The sequence below is a fragment of the Lupinus angustifolius genome, chromosome LG11 (assembly GCF_001865875.1).
Source record: "Lupinus angustifolius cultivar Tanjil chromosome LG11, LupAngTanjil_v1.0, whole genome shotgun sequence".
Classification (NCBI taxonomy): Eukaryota; Viridiplantae; Streptophyta; class Magnoliopsida; order Fabales; family Fabaceae; genus Lupinus; species Lupinus angustifolius.
This window is the reverse complement of record NC_032019.1, coordinates 18,678,707-18,693,015: the sequence shown is the minus strand read 5'-3', so window position 1 is coordinate 18,693,015 and position 14,309 is coordinate 18,678,707. Positions and strand designations below refer to the sequence as shown.

Below are 14,309 nucleotides of genomic sequence, written 5' to 3'. Positions count from 1 at the left end.
ATATATATATTTAAGTCGACTTGAAATCTAACAAATCAAACTTTGACTAGTTTATTAAATTCAATTCCTTTGATGCTAAATAACATATCGAATCATGAGCAAATGCTAAATTACTTCCATTTATTCCATCGTATGAAAAAAGAATCTACATTTTTATCTAGAACAAAGAAACATATATTTAGAAAGAGAGGGAAAAAAGCTTTTCTCTCTTGTGTTGAACTCATAATTGAGATTGTGAGATTGAGGGTTGAACGTAACGATGTCGTGGTCAGGGCAAGTGGTTAAACGTGCCAAATTCAAAAGTAGTGTCAAGGATCCTGGTACACCTGGTCTCCTCAATTTGGTAACCTAATCCATTTCACATTTTATGTAATTGAATTCCTCATCTTCAAATATGTTGATCAGTTTGAGTTTTTATCTTTGGATTAATCAACTTATAAGGAAAAGATTTCTGAGAAATACTTGCCCCGCAAATAGTCGTTTACAATTGTGATTTTACAAAAGTGATTTTTTGAGAAGCTGTAAAAAATTAGCTTTTAAAAAAGCTGGATTTTGCTCTTTTTTTCGGGCTTATACTTTTTTTAAAAGCTCAACCAAACAAATGTGAACGTGTGAGAATGAATTTTTTTTATCAAAATAATCACTTTTTGGTGTGTGAAAAAAGCTTAATAATCAAATAGGCTCGAAGTATGTTCAGTTTGGCAACAAGCTTGTATGTAGCTCAATTAACAGTTATCATAGTCTTTAAGATTGTGGAGTGTATGTGATGCTGATTTTGGAGGTTTGATCAAAGATTTTGTATTATCAACTTTTAAGTAATTATATCTCTTTGTGTGTTGCTTTTTGCTGATTTTTTTGTGAAATGTTGTTTCCTCTGTGCAGACTGAGGAAAAGTTTGTTTTCAGGCCCAATGATCCCACATCAAAGAACAAGCTCGAAGTGGAGCTCAGACTTATAAAGAGTACTTATGATCTGTTTTTTATGTTATTATTCGTTTTCAATTTTGTTCTTATCCATGTTGTTGCCACCTTTAAACCAGTATACTTATTGTAAAGTTTAAAATGTGGATTTTTTTAAAATCGGAGAAGCTCTTTGATTTCCCGGACTCATCAATTGTCTGAAAAACTACTGCATCTGAAACTGTTTTCTTTTGTTTCATAAAATATTCAACTAAACGTAACTATCTGTTTCCTATTTTTCTAACATCCAACTCTTTTTATGCTGTGTATGCATTAACTTGTCCTTGAGAAATTTCTTTGATGTCGCTTCTTTTATCCTGCTTGCAAAAATTAGGCCATAAACACACTAAAGAGGGATCAAACAAACCACCATGGCTTAACCTTACCCATTGTCAGGTTATTCTTCACTTTAGTTCAGCTCTTGCTACTCCAGTCAACATTTATTTCATTATTTACCGTGTAGCCTGAGTGTTGTGTTGGTTCCATGTCTTTATTTATATTTAAATTATGTCCATAGAATTATTGATTTCTTTCCGTTTGATAAGGTTTACTTGGTAATACATCACTTTAACATTCATTCCAAAATTTCTTTGTGTGATTTTCCAGGGAAGTTACATCTTTGAGTTGGAAAGCTTTTCAGATCTTCATGTTTGCCGGGATTTGGTGGGTGAGTTTCTTACTTCGGCTGTTTTCTTTTCCTAAAAAATTTCTTCTGTGGGCTTCTTTTGAAATTTTGTTATTCTTGAAGTGCCATACACTGGCACTTAGCTTGAGGTGCTACCATGTTGTTTACTAGTTTCACTTAGCTTGAAGTTCTTAGAGTTTCTTTCAGTACAGTTTTTATAATTGATTTAAGCATGGTGACCATTGAGGAAATGAGAAAAATGACATTGGATGGGCTGCATTATGTAATTACTATTCAATTCCCTTTTCAATGGTTCGATTAAGCATATATAAACCATTTAAAAAAATATGAAAATGTGATTTTGGATTGGCTGCTTTATATATTTACTGTTTAGTTGCATCATCGATGATACATAAGCCAGAGGAAAAATTGATGCATCACCAAATAATGTTCTTCTAAAGAACTTGGGCTGTAATTTTTCCTTTTGTTAATTTCTTTAATGAAATTATACTTGAAGACTGAAAGAAAACAATTGTATATATGCTTTCGTAATGGGTTGATTGGTCTGTTTGAGCAGGTGTTGCCCTTAGCAAGCATGGAGAAGCTGCAAAAGTTATTTCTGAGGAACAGCTGAGCCCTGCTGAAATGGCACTCAGGATTAAGCTACTGCAAGAAGATAGGTATTTGGTCTATAAAACTTCACTCTGATTGTTTTACTAGAAAGCATTGTTCATCAACAGCCTTGTTTTATTCTGGCTCAAATTTTTGTTGTAAATATAAGCTATTCTTCCTGTCCCCTTTCTTGTGATAGAAGAATTTGTCAGGGGAATGCAAGTAGTGGGACAAAACACAAATAAGTGCTATAAAAAAAAGAGAATTTTTTAGTATATCACAGTAGAGTTTTCAGACTTGATGTGGTTTCTTTGTCATTTTTAACTGATTTCTCATGGTGTTAAGACTGTTACCTCAGCCCAGTCACAATCTGAATTGGAGCTTTTGGTTCCACAGACCTCTCTTAGTAAACCATTTCCCCAGCCAGTCCCCATCAGCATCTGCTCAACCAGTTCATAGCTCCCTTGCTTCCAACTCTCCAAACCACATGGACCATGGCCATACCATTCTATCTCTACCAAATTCTGTCCATAAAGAATCACCTTTCTCAAGCCATGGTTTATAAAAGTTCAAGACCCATTGCCCCTGTACAGCCGAAACACCAAACATTATATACAAATCAAACATGGTAATAAATCACAGGTCCCTTCAAACTTCCAAAGCCACAAGAACTAGTTTTTGCCTTTTTCCACTCAAAGAGATAACCACAGAACTAAACAAAACATGCTAAGCAAACATGTTTCTTTTTTTCAAATCATGAAAAACTGAAAGTTGGAGTTGTTTTTTTTAAAATGAAGTCAGGAAAGTTTCCTGAAATCATAAGGATCCTATATGGCGTACTGTTTTGGTTTCTGGACACATCGAAGAGAGAGCGTATGGGGCCTGTGAGCAAGTCATTTGAATTAATGTTTTGAAGTATACTTCCTCTTTACCCCTTCTATGGCTTATATCTGAGAATGATGATTATGAAACATACCATTCCTCTAATTTTGGAAATGACCTCAAGCTAGAAGCGATTCTAAAACCTCTTCAATGAAGTGGAATATGTTTTTTCATCATCTAAATCTACATTGGCTTTCTTAATGAACTTTTGATATTGTGCTTTTTCAACAACAACCACGCCTTTCCGCAATGAGTAGGGTCGCCTACATGGATTAAACGATGCACACTGTATTTGGTCAAAGACCAAAATTTCAGAGACCCTTTGGATTAAGGTTCTTTTGTAGTGTGTTTTTTACTTCAAAGTTATCCATTTGAAGTTGCTCTAGCTCAAAATGTTATGGAGTAGAGATAGGATCTCATTTTAGTCATATAAGAAGATTCTTAATATTATATTTTATCCACTATAATATTATCTTATCTATCTCATTTTTAATCTTAGCCACACTCAATGTTATTGATTTTGCTGAAGTTCAACTTTTGCAGTAAGTTGCAGAAGCTTCATAAGGAACTTGTGGCTAGTGGTAAACTGACAGAATCAGAATTTTGGGCTACAAAGAAGGTAAATATGTTCCGAGTATAATATAATGTGATGTTCTCTGTAGTTCATTCCTGATATGCAAATGGAATTTGAATTTTAAATTTTACTGTGGCCATTCATGTTTACTAATGATGATATTTTGATGATTTAAAGATGTTTTACACATTAAAAGCACTATACGAATTATTTTTGCTAATAAAATGTTGTGTACAGAACATGGTATTTTTTAAGGGTTTTCCCTTATAGATATGCAGAGAAGTTGAGTATCTTTGCTCCATTGATGCTTCTCTTTTCTTGGTCTTCTTTTCTTCCCTTTTCTGTATCGAGTATACTTTATCCTCCAATTCCCCTTCAATTTTCTACTGTCATAGGAATTTCTTATTTTATATAAAAATATTATCGTGCAGAAATTGCTGGATCGAGATGAAAGCAGAAAGTTAAAACAACAGATTGGTTTTAAAAATTCTTTGATCTTTGATACTAAGCCTACGAGTGATGGTCGGGTATGATGCTGTTTCTCCTTCTTCTTTCATTGATGTTCTATATGTATGGGATTGCACTTATAAGTGTCACTAGATACCTGGATGTGATCACAGGAACATTGTATATCTATTTGTCTGTATTTTAGAAAGGGCAGTCCAGTGCATGTGGCTCCTACCTAGTGAGATCTTGACAGGGTATATGTCACAGTCTTACCCCTGCAAGTGGAGAGACTGTGGCTAGGATTTAAACACATGACATCATGGTCAATAAGCGGCAACCTTATAGTTGCGTCAAGGCTCACCCCATATTTGTCTTTATTTTGGAGCTAAATAATTTCCCAATGCCATACTTAGATTGTTAAAATTAAATAATAGTATTCTCCTCTCTTATAGACTTCAGAACTCATCCTTTTGAAGCTTTTGAGTGCTTAACAATGCGATTATGACAAATGAGCATAGAACCTGATGAATATGATTAATTTATTTTGTAAAACGGCTTACAAGAACAATCTTGAAAAACAAAGTAGCTAGTAGTTGTATTTGGCAGTTTAGGAAATTGAATGGAAAATAATGCTCTTAAAACTAATAAAGCAGGCAACTTGTTTGGGGAAGAACTAAGAAGAACACGGTGGCCCTGTTTAGATGAGCAAAACCCAAACTTTAGCCATTACCTTCCTTTAGTGATGCATTCTTAGTTCTAAGAAGTTGGCAGAATGGTAGAAGATGAAACCCAGTTTGTTATGTTCTTTGAATTTTCAAAGATAAAGCCCAGTTTGTTCCTTTCTTCAAACAGGATTTTAAGTCTTTCTCTTAATTAGTGACAAAGCCTTCTAGGGCCATATGCTGACTTTTATGCTTTTCCTCTTATATTCTAATTAAAATGGTTTGATAGAACCCAGCAACAATGTTCAATTAATATAGCCAACTACACCTTGTGAAATAAGCTTGTTTCTTGGCTTCTTCCTATTAAAACTGTTATGCAGAGTTCAGAAATTCTGAAGTCACGTTTTGGATCCTTTAACAGTTTCTGGATACCTAATTTTTCTTCAGGTGCATGCATATCTAATCATGACAGTTACTTTTTTTTTTCCAGATAAACCAGGTTAAATTTCAGTTGACACCAGAGATAAAATATCAGGCATGCTTCTTCATGAATCTCTTCTCTTTATCAGTCAATTACATTTGAAGATAAAATTTGAAAGATTTGAAGCTGTTCTATGCTACTGATTATTATATTTATTATATGACATACTAATTTAAGGTACCAGTTTGGCTTTTGAATTTGGTATTGGCTTAAGCTGTTGTGAAAACGATACATGAATATAATTTCAGTACGAATTATCACTCTTGTATGGCTCCTCATTTGAAGGGAAATACATATATATTGGCACACCATTATCTTCTCTTGAAAGTTTGAACTTTTACTTATAGTAAGGAGGATGCTAAGGATGAAACTTTGAACCCCAGTCATTTGAAAAGCCACGGAATGAGATTGTTTTCAGTAACTGGGAGTAAGACACAACATAGCAAATGTACCTTAAGTAAGATGTGAGATAATGACATTTTGGAGTGAAATTGGGGGTTACATCATCTCATACTACAAACTTTTGCTAATTGATTTGTGTCTGTTTTAGTTAGAAGGGTTCCATATCCTCCGCTTGTATTTTTCTCCCTTTCCAATATAATTTGATATTTTGACAACAGAAAAGAAAAAGGAAACGAAATTACATGTGGACTTCCTTATTTATTTTCTTGTTTGAAATACCTCATTCATCTTTTATTATTGTCTTCCCAGATTTTTGCCCTCAAACCAGCTGTTCACCAGGCATTCCTCAATTTTGTGCCTAAGAAGGTATTTTGGCCATTTATAAAGTGTGTATCATCCTCCTTGATCAAAGTCATTACTGTGAATTCATCGGTGACTTTGCATCCTAATTTTTTCCCATGATCTCAATTAAGATGACCGAGGTAGATTTCTGGAACAAATATTTTAAAGCTGAGTATCTCCACAGTACCAAAAATACTGTTGCGGCAGCTGCTGAGGCAGCTGAAGATGAAGATCTTGCTGTGTTTTTAAAAGATGACGAGATATTAGAAGTTGAAGCTCGGAGGAAGGTCCTTCTCTTCTTTATTGTTATTCGTGTTCATGATGTTTTGGCTGCATTCTCATTTCCATTTATATTATCTTAGGATGCTTTTCCTTTTTTTGTATGTATGTTTGCAGGTTCGACAGGTTGATCCAACTTTAGACATGGAAGCAGATCAAGGAGATGATTACACTCATCTTCCTGTATGGTGAATGGAACTATTCCTCAATCTATATGAGAGATTCTCCTACATTTTGTTTTTTTTGTATTTTATGCAAACTTTAGCCATTTCTGTTTAAAGTTTTAGTTGCAACTTATAGTCATTCTTTGCTTAAATTTGTTCCAACATCTTTCATTGCATTTTTGCTAACAATTTTATTAAGAGGATAATTGGCCCTCAACCTATAAACTTATAGTCATGTGGAGATCATTCCATTTTATCTAAAGTCACAAGATTTAAGTATATTAGGTCAATCCTACAACACAATGGGAAGTTATTGAGATGTAAACCGTAGGATTCAAGTTGAGTGGATGAAATGACAAAGTGTTTCAGGTGTCATATGTGATCGAAAGGTGCCACTCAAGCTTAAGAGGAAAATTTACTGCACGATCATAAGACCCACAATGTTATATGGGCCTGAATGATGAGCGATAAAATTTCAACAAATGAATAACACCAACATAGCAGAGATGAGAATTTTGTGTTGGATGAGTATACACGCTAGACTAAATATTATTAGGAACGAATGCATTGTAGGAAAGTTAGTGTAGCTCCTATTGTAGAAAATATGGTAGAATCATGCCTTAGGTGGTTTGAACATGTGTGGAGGAGAATGTTAGAAGCTCCAGTAAGGAGAATAGATTAAATGAAGATTAGTCCAATTTTTAGAGACAGTAGGCCAAGAACAATCATAGGCGAAATGATTAGGAAAGATTTAGAGATCAATACTTTGTAAATAGACATGATTTATCATAGAATATTATATTGTCATTCGATCTATGTAGGTGACCCCACCTATGGGGCTAAGGCTTGATTGTAGTTGTTGTTTAACCCAATACTTGGTGGGGGTTTTTCTTGAAGTTTCCAAGATCAGGAGAATATGAAGCAAGGGGATATGGACTTATGCATAAAGTTTATATTTTTCAAAAGCCGTCTTGTAGTGTCATAAAAGTTGCTTTAGTTTATGCACAAAGTGAATGCAATTGTAGCAGAAGTCACTTAGGTAAACAATTCAGTATTTCTGTATCATTAAGAAAACCGCAGTACTCTTTTATGTGTGTTACTTTGTTTGTATGTATGTGTATACATGCATATATACATGTAGACTGTAGTCATATATATATATATATATATATATATACATATATAGATATAAGAAGGTCATTTTTATTTGAAAATTAAATACATCACTCTTAATATATCAAATACATGATTTATATGCTGCTTCCCAATAAAAAGCTTATCTGCTTTTATTCATCCATTTCCCTGGCAAAACTTTTATATATATGAACGTGAGAAATTATGAGAAAAATCATAGGCGAAACGAATAGTAAAAATATACAGATCAATGGTTTGTCAATGAACATGATTTATGATAGAGCAATATGACATCGCTCGATCCATATAACCGACCCTACCTTGATTAAGGCTTGGTTGTTGTATATGAATTTTGTGAAATTTGAAGAACCAAGAAAAATATTGTAGCCTTTGCCCACAAAAACATTATTTTTGGTCATTAGAATCTTGTCAGACTCCAATTATACTTTAACCCCAAAGGATATTAATATTTTCTTGATTCTTCTAATTTTGCGCAGGTATATATGGACCATATCAGGTGAGAATACTGTTATTTGAGAGGTGAAAACAGCGAGTCTTGACCTTTGTTGAATCTTATTTGAATTTTAAGATTTGGAAATAAATATGTGCGACTTTTTAAGTGGCATGATACCATTAAGTAGCTTTTAATGTTGACCATCTGTGTATGGTACTATACTCATCTTAATGCAAGATGTTATCACTGGACAGTGGATATGTCTCCTACATATAGGAGAACCCAATTTATTTAAACACACCCATTGATTGACCATAGCCAATATTTGCTAAAACTGGTATAAGCCATAAAGTCCTAGTAGGCCTTAGGAATGACTTGTATCCATAGAAATAGAGAAAAGGGAAAGAATTAAGAGATATAATTCTTTATGTAAATATGTGTAGTGATGGCATTTTCCATTTTGTTACTTCGTGACCATGACTACCCTTTCTTCCTGTTACCCTCCTTTAATCACCAATGTGATCCTGACTGACTTGTTCTCAAGTCTCTGCCTCATCCTCTGGTGAACTGAACGTGCCTCAACCCACTGTCTACCTTCCTCTTTCTTTTGCCCTCATGTCAGTGATGATGAGAAGATGACAGGAGAAAGAGTCAAGACCATGTAGACTGTAGTCCTAGGCTAAAATGGACAAAAATCCAAGCGCAGAGGAAAATGTCACCATTCTACAAATGCCAGTAGCTAGAGAGAACACAGTTGTCTTGGTTGTCTAGCCCTTGTATCTTTTTGTTATTGTATAAGAGCCTTTCCTATCTTAAATTGTTCTAGTTATCTTGTTGTAGCCTCTAAAATGTTTCTTACTTTTTCCACAATATATGTGTGTGTAAAAACTCATTCATATTTTATACCATATGCTGCAGATCATTTAGTAGTTAACAAAATGTGAAATGTTTCATGGTTATCTATCTGTGTTATTGGTTTAGAAGTGCTAGATGCACATTGAATTTCTGTAACTTAACTTTATTCTCTACTCGATGAGAAGGACCATGGGCTCTTCCGCGATGGTATCAAAGAAGTATCTGAAGCTCAAAATACTCTATACCGGAGAACATTGTGTCAAGATCTTAACAGACAAGGTGCTGTTGTTCTTGAAGGAAAAACTTCAGGTAATTTCTCTCTTCAATTTGATGTATTTTTCTTACACTCATTTTTTTCAAAAGAATATTTAACAAAAAGATAGCTCCGAAAAATATTATGAATTTGCATATATTTTTAACTTCAATTTAATATTTCGTATACCGAAAAATTGTATTTATTGTTTCAAAATAAAAGAGAAATTATTTAAAATTTAAGCTGAAATAAAATAAATATTAATGAAATATAAATATGTGGGGTAACTTGTGGGGCCTACTAGATAAATTTTAAATAGTTGCATGATTGAAGTTAAAAAAATTAGTATGTTGATTAAATCACTATCACAGTGGAACTAAGTAATTTAGCCTATTTAATTGTAGGTATTTCATTGATTCATCTGGAAAATTAAAAAAATTAGTTTTGAAAGAATGTGTGTCTGTTTTAGTTTTGAATGTTCTGGTCTGATGGTCAGAATGGAAAATATATATGCAGATATGGAGATGGAGCCGCCAAGAACAGTAGCAGAAGTTCTCGCTCGGCGAAGACAAGGGGGTTAGTATAGCTAAAGTATGTCTCCTTCTTTTCCCTTCCGTTTTTTGTGGATAAAGCTCATATTTCATACCACTATACAGAATCTGACGGGGTTGTAGAGGAGGAGAGACGTAACAGAATTTCTAAGATGGCCCAGATTGAGGATCTTCAGGCAGAGAATGATCATCATTTTGCACCACTGTGTATCAAGGTCCAACTTTGTCCCAAGAATTAAATGACCAATAATTATCCATACTTTTACTATCTTTCCAGACTCCAGTAAATAGCTCAAATTATAAATTTAATATAATAATTAAAGAATTTTCGTTTTGCATAAATTTTTTATTAAATATTATGATTTTTATGCTGTTTCTTGATCAGGACCCTCGTGAGTATTTTGATTCCCAACAAGTTAATGCAGTAAAAACTTTGTATGATTCCCAAGCTGGAACGGAGAAAATAAGATGCAGTTTGACTTCTGAGGAAGCCTATGGCTCTTTGAGAGCGTCCATATCTAATATCAAAGCTATAGGATTAAGAGATCCTCTATTTAGTCATGAGGTTGCTCTTAAGGTATGACATATTTGTGTCACAATTTTGTTGTTTAAAATTAACTTTTATAACTGAGATGGATATGGTTAAATGCTTAATATTGTACTCTTTTTTGTTTCTTTCCTATTCACAATAATTCTCTCATATTGAAAATTAAATTCGTTTGTTGTTTTCCAGGTCCTTAATGGGTTGACTAAAAATATTTCAAGCACCAAATATCATCTTGGGAAAAATTCTCAGGAGAGTGTACTTGATATATTGCCCAACACAACTAAGGAGAAACTATTAGATGTGAGTTAACCCCGATTGTTTCTGAAGTCTTTGAGAAGAGGGAAAAAGGAAAACAAAAATGAATGGACGGAAAGAATGGAACAAGAGAGCAGTTGTTAATCTTATGGACTTGTATATTTAGGTTCAGAGTGTGGCATGTGTTTCTCTTATTTTCCAGCAGCAATATCGCTTTCAATGCTCTTTGTATTGTTGTTTTGGGTAGTTCTAAATGTTCTTATTTATATTTTTGTAATACATGCTTCCTTCTTTACAGCATTGGGTGTGCAGTCAGGAATTGCTGAGGCATTTTTGGTCTTCATATCCAATTACAACACAAAACCTTGCTAGTAAGGTAAAGTTAAGCTTTTGTGATTTCAGTAACATCTTTCAATGCTGTATTCTGTACATGACTGTTGAAATAATTGGGCCTAAGGAAGCGTCTGATAAAGTCCAATATGCAATGAGTAAGAGTAATGACTTGGACTGCCCCATACGCTTAGTTATTCTATTAATGATCTATCTAATATTGCACAGCTAAAATTTCATAATTCTAGGATCAGTATTTGTTTGTAATTATTTTTTCAGTTCATCTATAGCATTACTTTTTACATGGGTGTTATCTTCATGGCTCTTTTGCCCTACTCTCTCGTTATATTTTATCCGAAAGATGGGTGCATTCACAGCATAATATTATGGTTTCATAGTAGATTAATCTCTTGCATCCTAAAATTCAAAAAAATCCCTTGCATCAGAAAATTCAAAAAAAATCCCTTGCATTATACAGTCTGGTGTCTACATTGCAAGAAGTTCTTTGATATGTCAAATTCCTAGTCTGGCTTGTAACTATTTGCTTATGTGATCAGTCAATAGTATATACTAGTTTTGTCAAAATTTTGCTTGATTATATAAACTATTGCGCTAGCTTTAATCCAAATTAGTCAGTTTAATAATGATAGAGGGTGTAATATTATCTTATATACATTCACTCGCCTCTTTTAAGCTAATTGTTTATGACCCATTTTCCTTGTAGACATAGCTTTTAAACCAAGCATTCACTAATTCTTTTTACAACTCACGTTCCCCTTCACATGAAAGGCCATTGGTTTTAATATGTTATACAGTAACTACTTAACTACAATCTAGATCTTGTAAACTTATTGAGGATCAAACCCTAAATTATTTATCCAAGGGGCTTTGATATCATGTCAAGGAACCATTGGAACCATTCAACTGAGAAATAAGGCAGGATCCTGAAATTGGTGTTAAATAATCTAAACATTAATATAAGTAGTATAGGTAAAATGAGTGCATGATGTTCATTGATGCCAGTGTGTTCAGTTAGAGGAGTAGTAATTATCTACTTGGTCCAATGTTTCCCTGAACCTTCCTTTCTTTTCCCCTTTATGGAACTTTACTATTACTGATGTTATTAACCAGCTAGGCATTCGATGAGTTGACGGGGTTTTCCTGCTAGATGCCATCCATGGCAATGGCGATCTTGCATACATTATATTGCAGATGTAATTATATAGTGGTTCATCAAGGAATCTCTATGAATTGCATTTTATTATGTCTAATTAATGTCTTGTTCTCTTGGCAATTAAATGCAGACCAAAAGACTTAAGGATGCCATGTCACAAGTATACTCTAAACTTGAGGTATTTATTTAGCCAAAGCCTTTACTCATATTCCTCACTTCACTAATATCTTTGCCTTTATTATATCATTACACAGACACTGACATTAGTTTTAGTTGTAGTAATTACTGAATTGTCTCTACTTTTTCTGTTGATTCACCAGGAGATAAAAGTATCCGCTAAATCCGATCTGCGGCACCAGGTCTCTCTTGTTGTCCATCCTATGCAGCAGGTGAGCATACCATAGTCTGTTGTTGCTTTAAGCATTCATTTTTGTTTTGCGGCCAATGCTTAATGTTCATGTTCAATCCAACTAGGTGATATTTTTTGTCTTGATTTTTTGTGATATCACTAGTGTTTGTTGCATCTTATCCCATGGACAAAAATTTTGGTGCAGGCTCTGGATGCTGCTTTATTACATTATGAAGCTGACATTAAGAAAAGAAATGCAAAAGGACAGAAGCCTAATGGTTATGTTTAGGAGAATGTTTTGCCCATTTATACTTACAAAAGAATTATGATTTTAACAATTTAGGAAGGTAGATTCCATCAATTTTGTCCTGACCTCAATGCCTACAGCTATTTATCTCTATATTGTGATGAAATGATTTTATATTAGAATCAGTAGCAAGAGTCTTACTTAAAAGTTAACTTGCAAGTTGCAACATGACATGAAAGAATACTATAGCCCATGAAAGAAGATCTCCTGATAGTCAGAACAGTTTTCCCAAAAATAGAAAGTTTGGCTATCTTGGGCCTGATGCATATTTATTGTATGTTACCCTCAATTGCAACAAGTGGAAGTGCATCTGAAAGTGGAATAAGGCATATAATGGCTGGTCAAACATTTCTGATGAGTTTTGTAAAGGGGAACTGATTTTGTACACTTTTCAGATCTCACTAAATAAGAGTTTCATATTGGACTACTTATATTATTTTTTCCGGGTTGTGTACCTCTTACATATTTTGAGAAACAAGTTGTTCAGGCACATTCATTAACTAAAAAGACTAATGTTTCTCATAACTATAATTTTGAAGGACTATTTGGTTAATTTAGCATGTACAATGAGCATATTTGGTCGCATGATTTTTCTATCTATTGTATTAGCCAAATCATAGAATAAGAATATACTCCTAACCGAAAGAAGTTATGTGATATTTAAGTTTTAAGGTGAATTTCTAAATCTTTTGGATGACACGATTTTTACAAGACTTTTTTTGACTTTTGAATTAAAGGAATTTGTTTTTGTGATTGTATTCCATTCAAACAGTGATTAATATACAAGAGTGTCAATGTAATTCAAGGCTACAAAATAGGGAAGGCAACTATGCTAATATGACTAATGATATTTCCTATCTTAATATAGAAGATATGGAAAAAATTTACAAGGATATTTACAGATTCTATCACACCCTTGCAGTTGAAGCAGGAGGTTCTCTTATGCTGAGACTGGCTCGAAAATCATCAAAGAGTATGCACGGAAGCCCTTTAGTGAAAATATCAGCAAGTTGATAGTGAGAGGGAACATGAAGGACACGAACCTGTCCATTAGCAACTTTTTCTCGTACAAAATGTATATCCATCTCAATGTGTTTAGTGCGCTGATGTTGAACGGGGTTACCAGAGAGATATATTGCACTCATATTGTCACAGTATACTAATGTTGCCTTGGGGATCAAACAATGAAGTTCCAGAAGCAGATTACGAATCCAACATGATTCAGAAACGACATTGGCTACTCCTCTATATTCTGCTTCGGCACTTGAGCGAGATAAAGTTTGTTGTCGTTTAGAGGACCAGGATATCAAGTTGTCTCTGAGGAAAACACAGTAACCAAAAGTGGATCGTCTAGTGTCGGGACATCCACCCCAATCAGCATAAGTGTAAGACATGAGACCAGAAATTGTTGATTTGTACAAATGTAAACCAAAGTTTAGGGTGCCCTGTATATAACGTAGAATACGTTTAAGAGTAGTCATATGGTCAGTCTTTGGATCATGCATGTGTAAACATACTTGTTGGACAGCATACGAAATATCTGGTCTCGTAAAAGTAAGATATTGCAAGGCTCCTGCTAAACTGCGATAATGAGTTGGATCCTCATATGGAGAACCCGAGGAGACACTAAGTTTGGCTTTAGTGTCCACTGGTGTAGTAGCAGGTTTGCAA

The 14,309-nt window shown here is 34.0% G+C and overlaps 1 protein-coding gene across 1 annotated transcript; it reads left to right on the top strand.

Annotated features, from left to right (window-relative positions):
* Positions 184–13,066, top strand: LOC109361295 (probable RNA polymerase II transcription factor B subunit 1-1). The gene is made up of 20 exons (XM_019606724.1): positions 184–343; positions 883–961; positions 1,294–1,355; positions 1,566–1,626; positions 2,162–2,264; positions 3,622–3,697; positions 4,084–4,179; positions 5,252–5,296; positions 5,954–6,010; positions 6,118–6,273; positions 6,383–6,448; positions 9,058–9,181; positions 9,642–9,701; positions 9,782–9,891; positions 10,062–10,253; positions 10,410–10,523; positions 10,777–10,854; positions 12,113–12,160; positions 12,303–12,371; positions 12,537–13,066. Exons 1-20 carry the CDS (start codon positions 260–262, stop codon positions 12,618–12,620), a joined length of 1,764 nt encoding a protein of 587 aa, XP_019462269.1. The 5' UTR covers positions 184–259; the 3' UTR covers positions 12,621–13,066.

Excerpts from the sequence above, each read along its gene's own strand:
- LOC109361295 (XM_019606724.1), top strand. The coding sequence starts at position 260 with ATGTCGTGGTCAGGGCAAGTGGTTAAACGTGCCAAATTCAAAAGTAGT. Across the intron at positions 4,180-5,251 it reads AGCCTACGAGTGATGGTCGG|ATAAACCAGGTTAAATTTCA; the intron begins GTATGATGCTGT and ends TTTTTTTTCCAG. Across the intron at positions 12,372-12,536 it reads TTGTCCATCCTATGCAGCAG|GCTCTGGATGCTGCTTTATT; the intron begins GTGAGCATACCA and ends ATTTTGGTGCAG.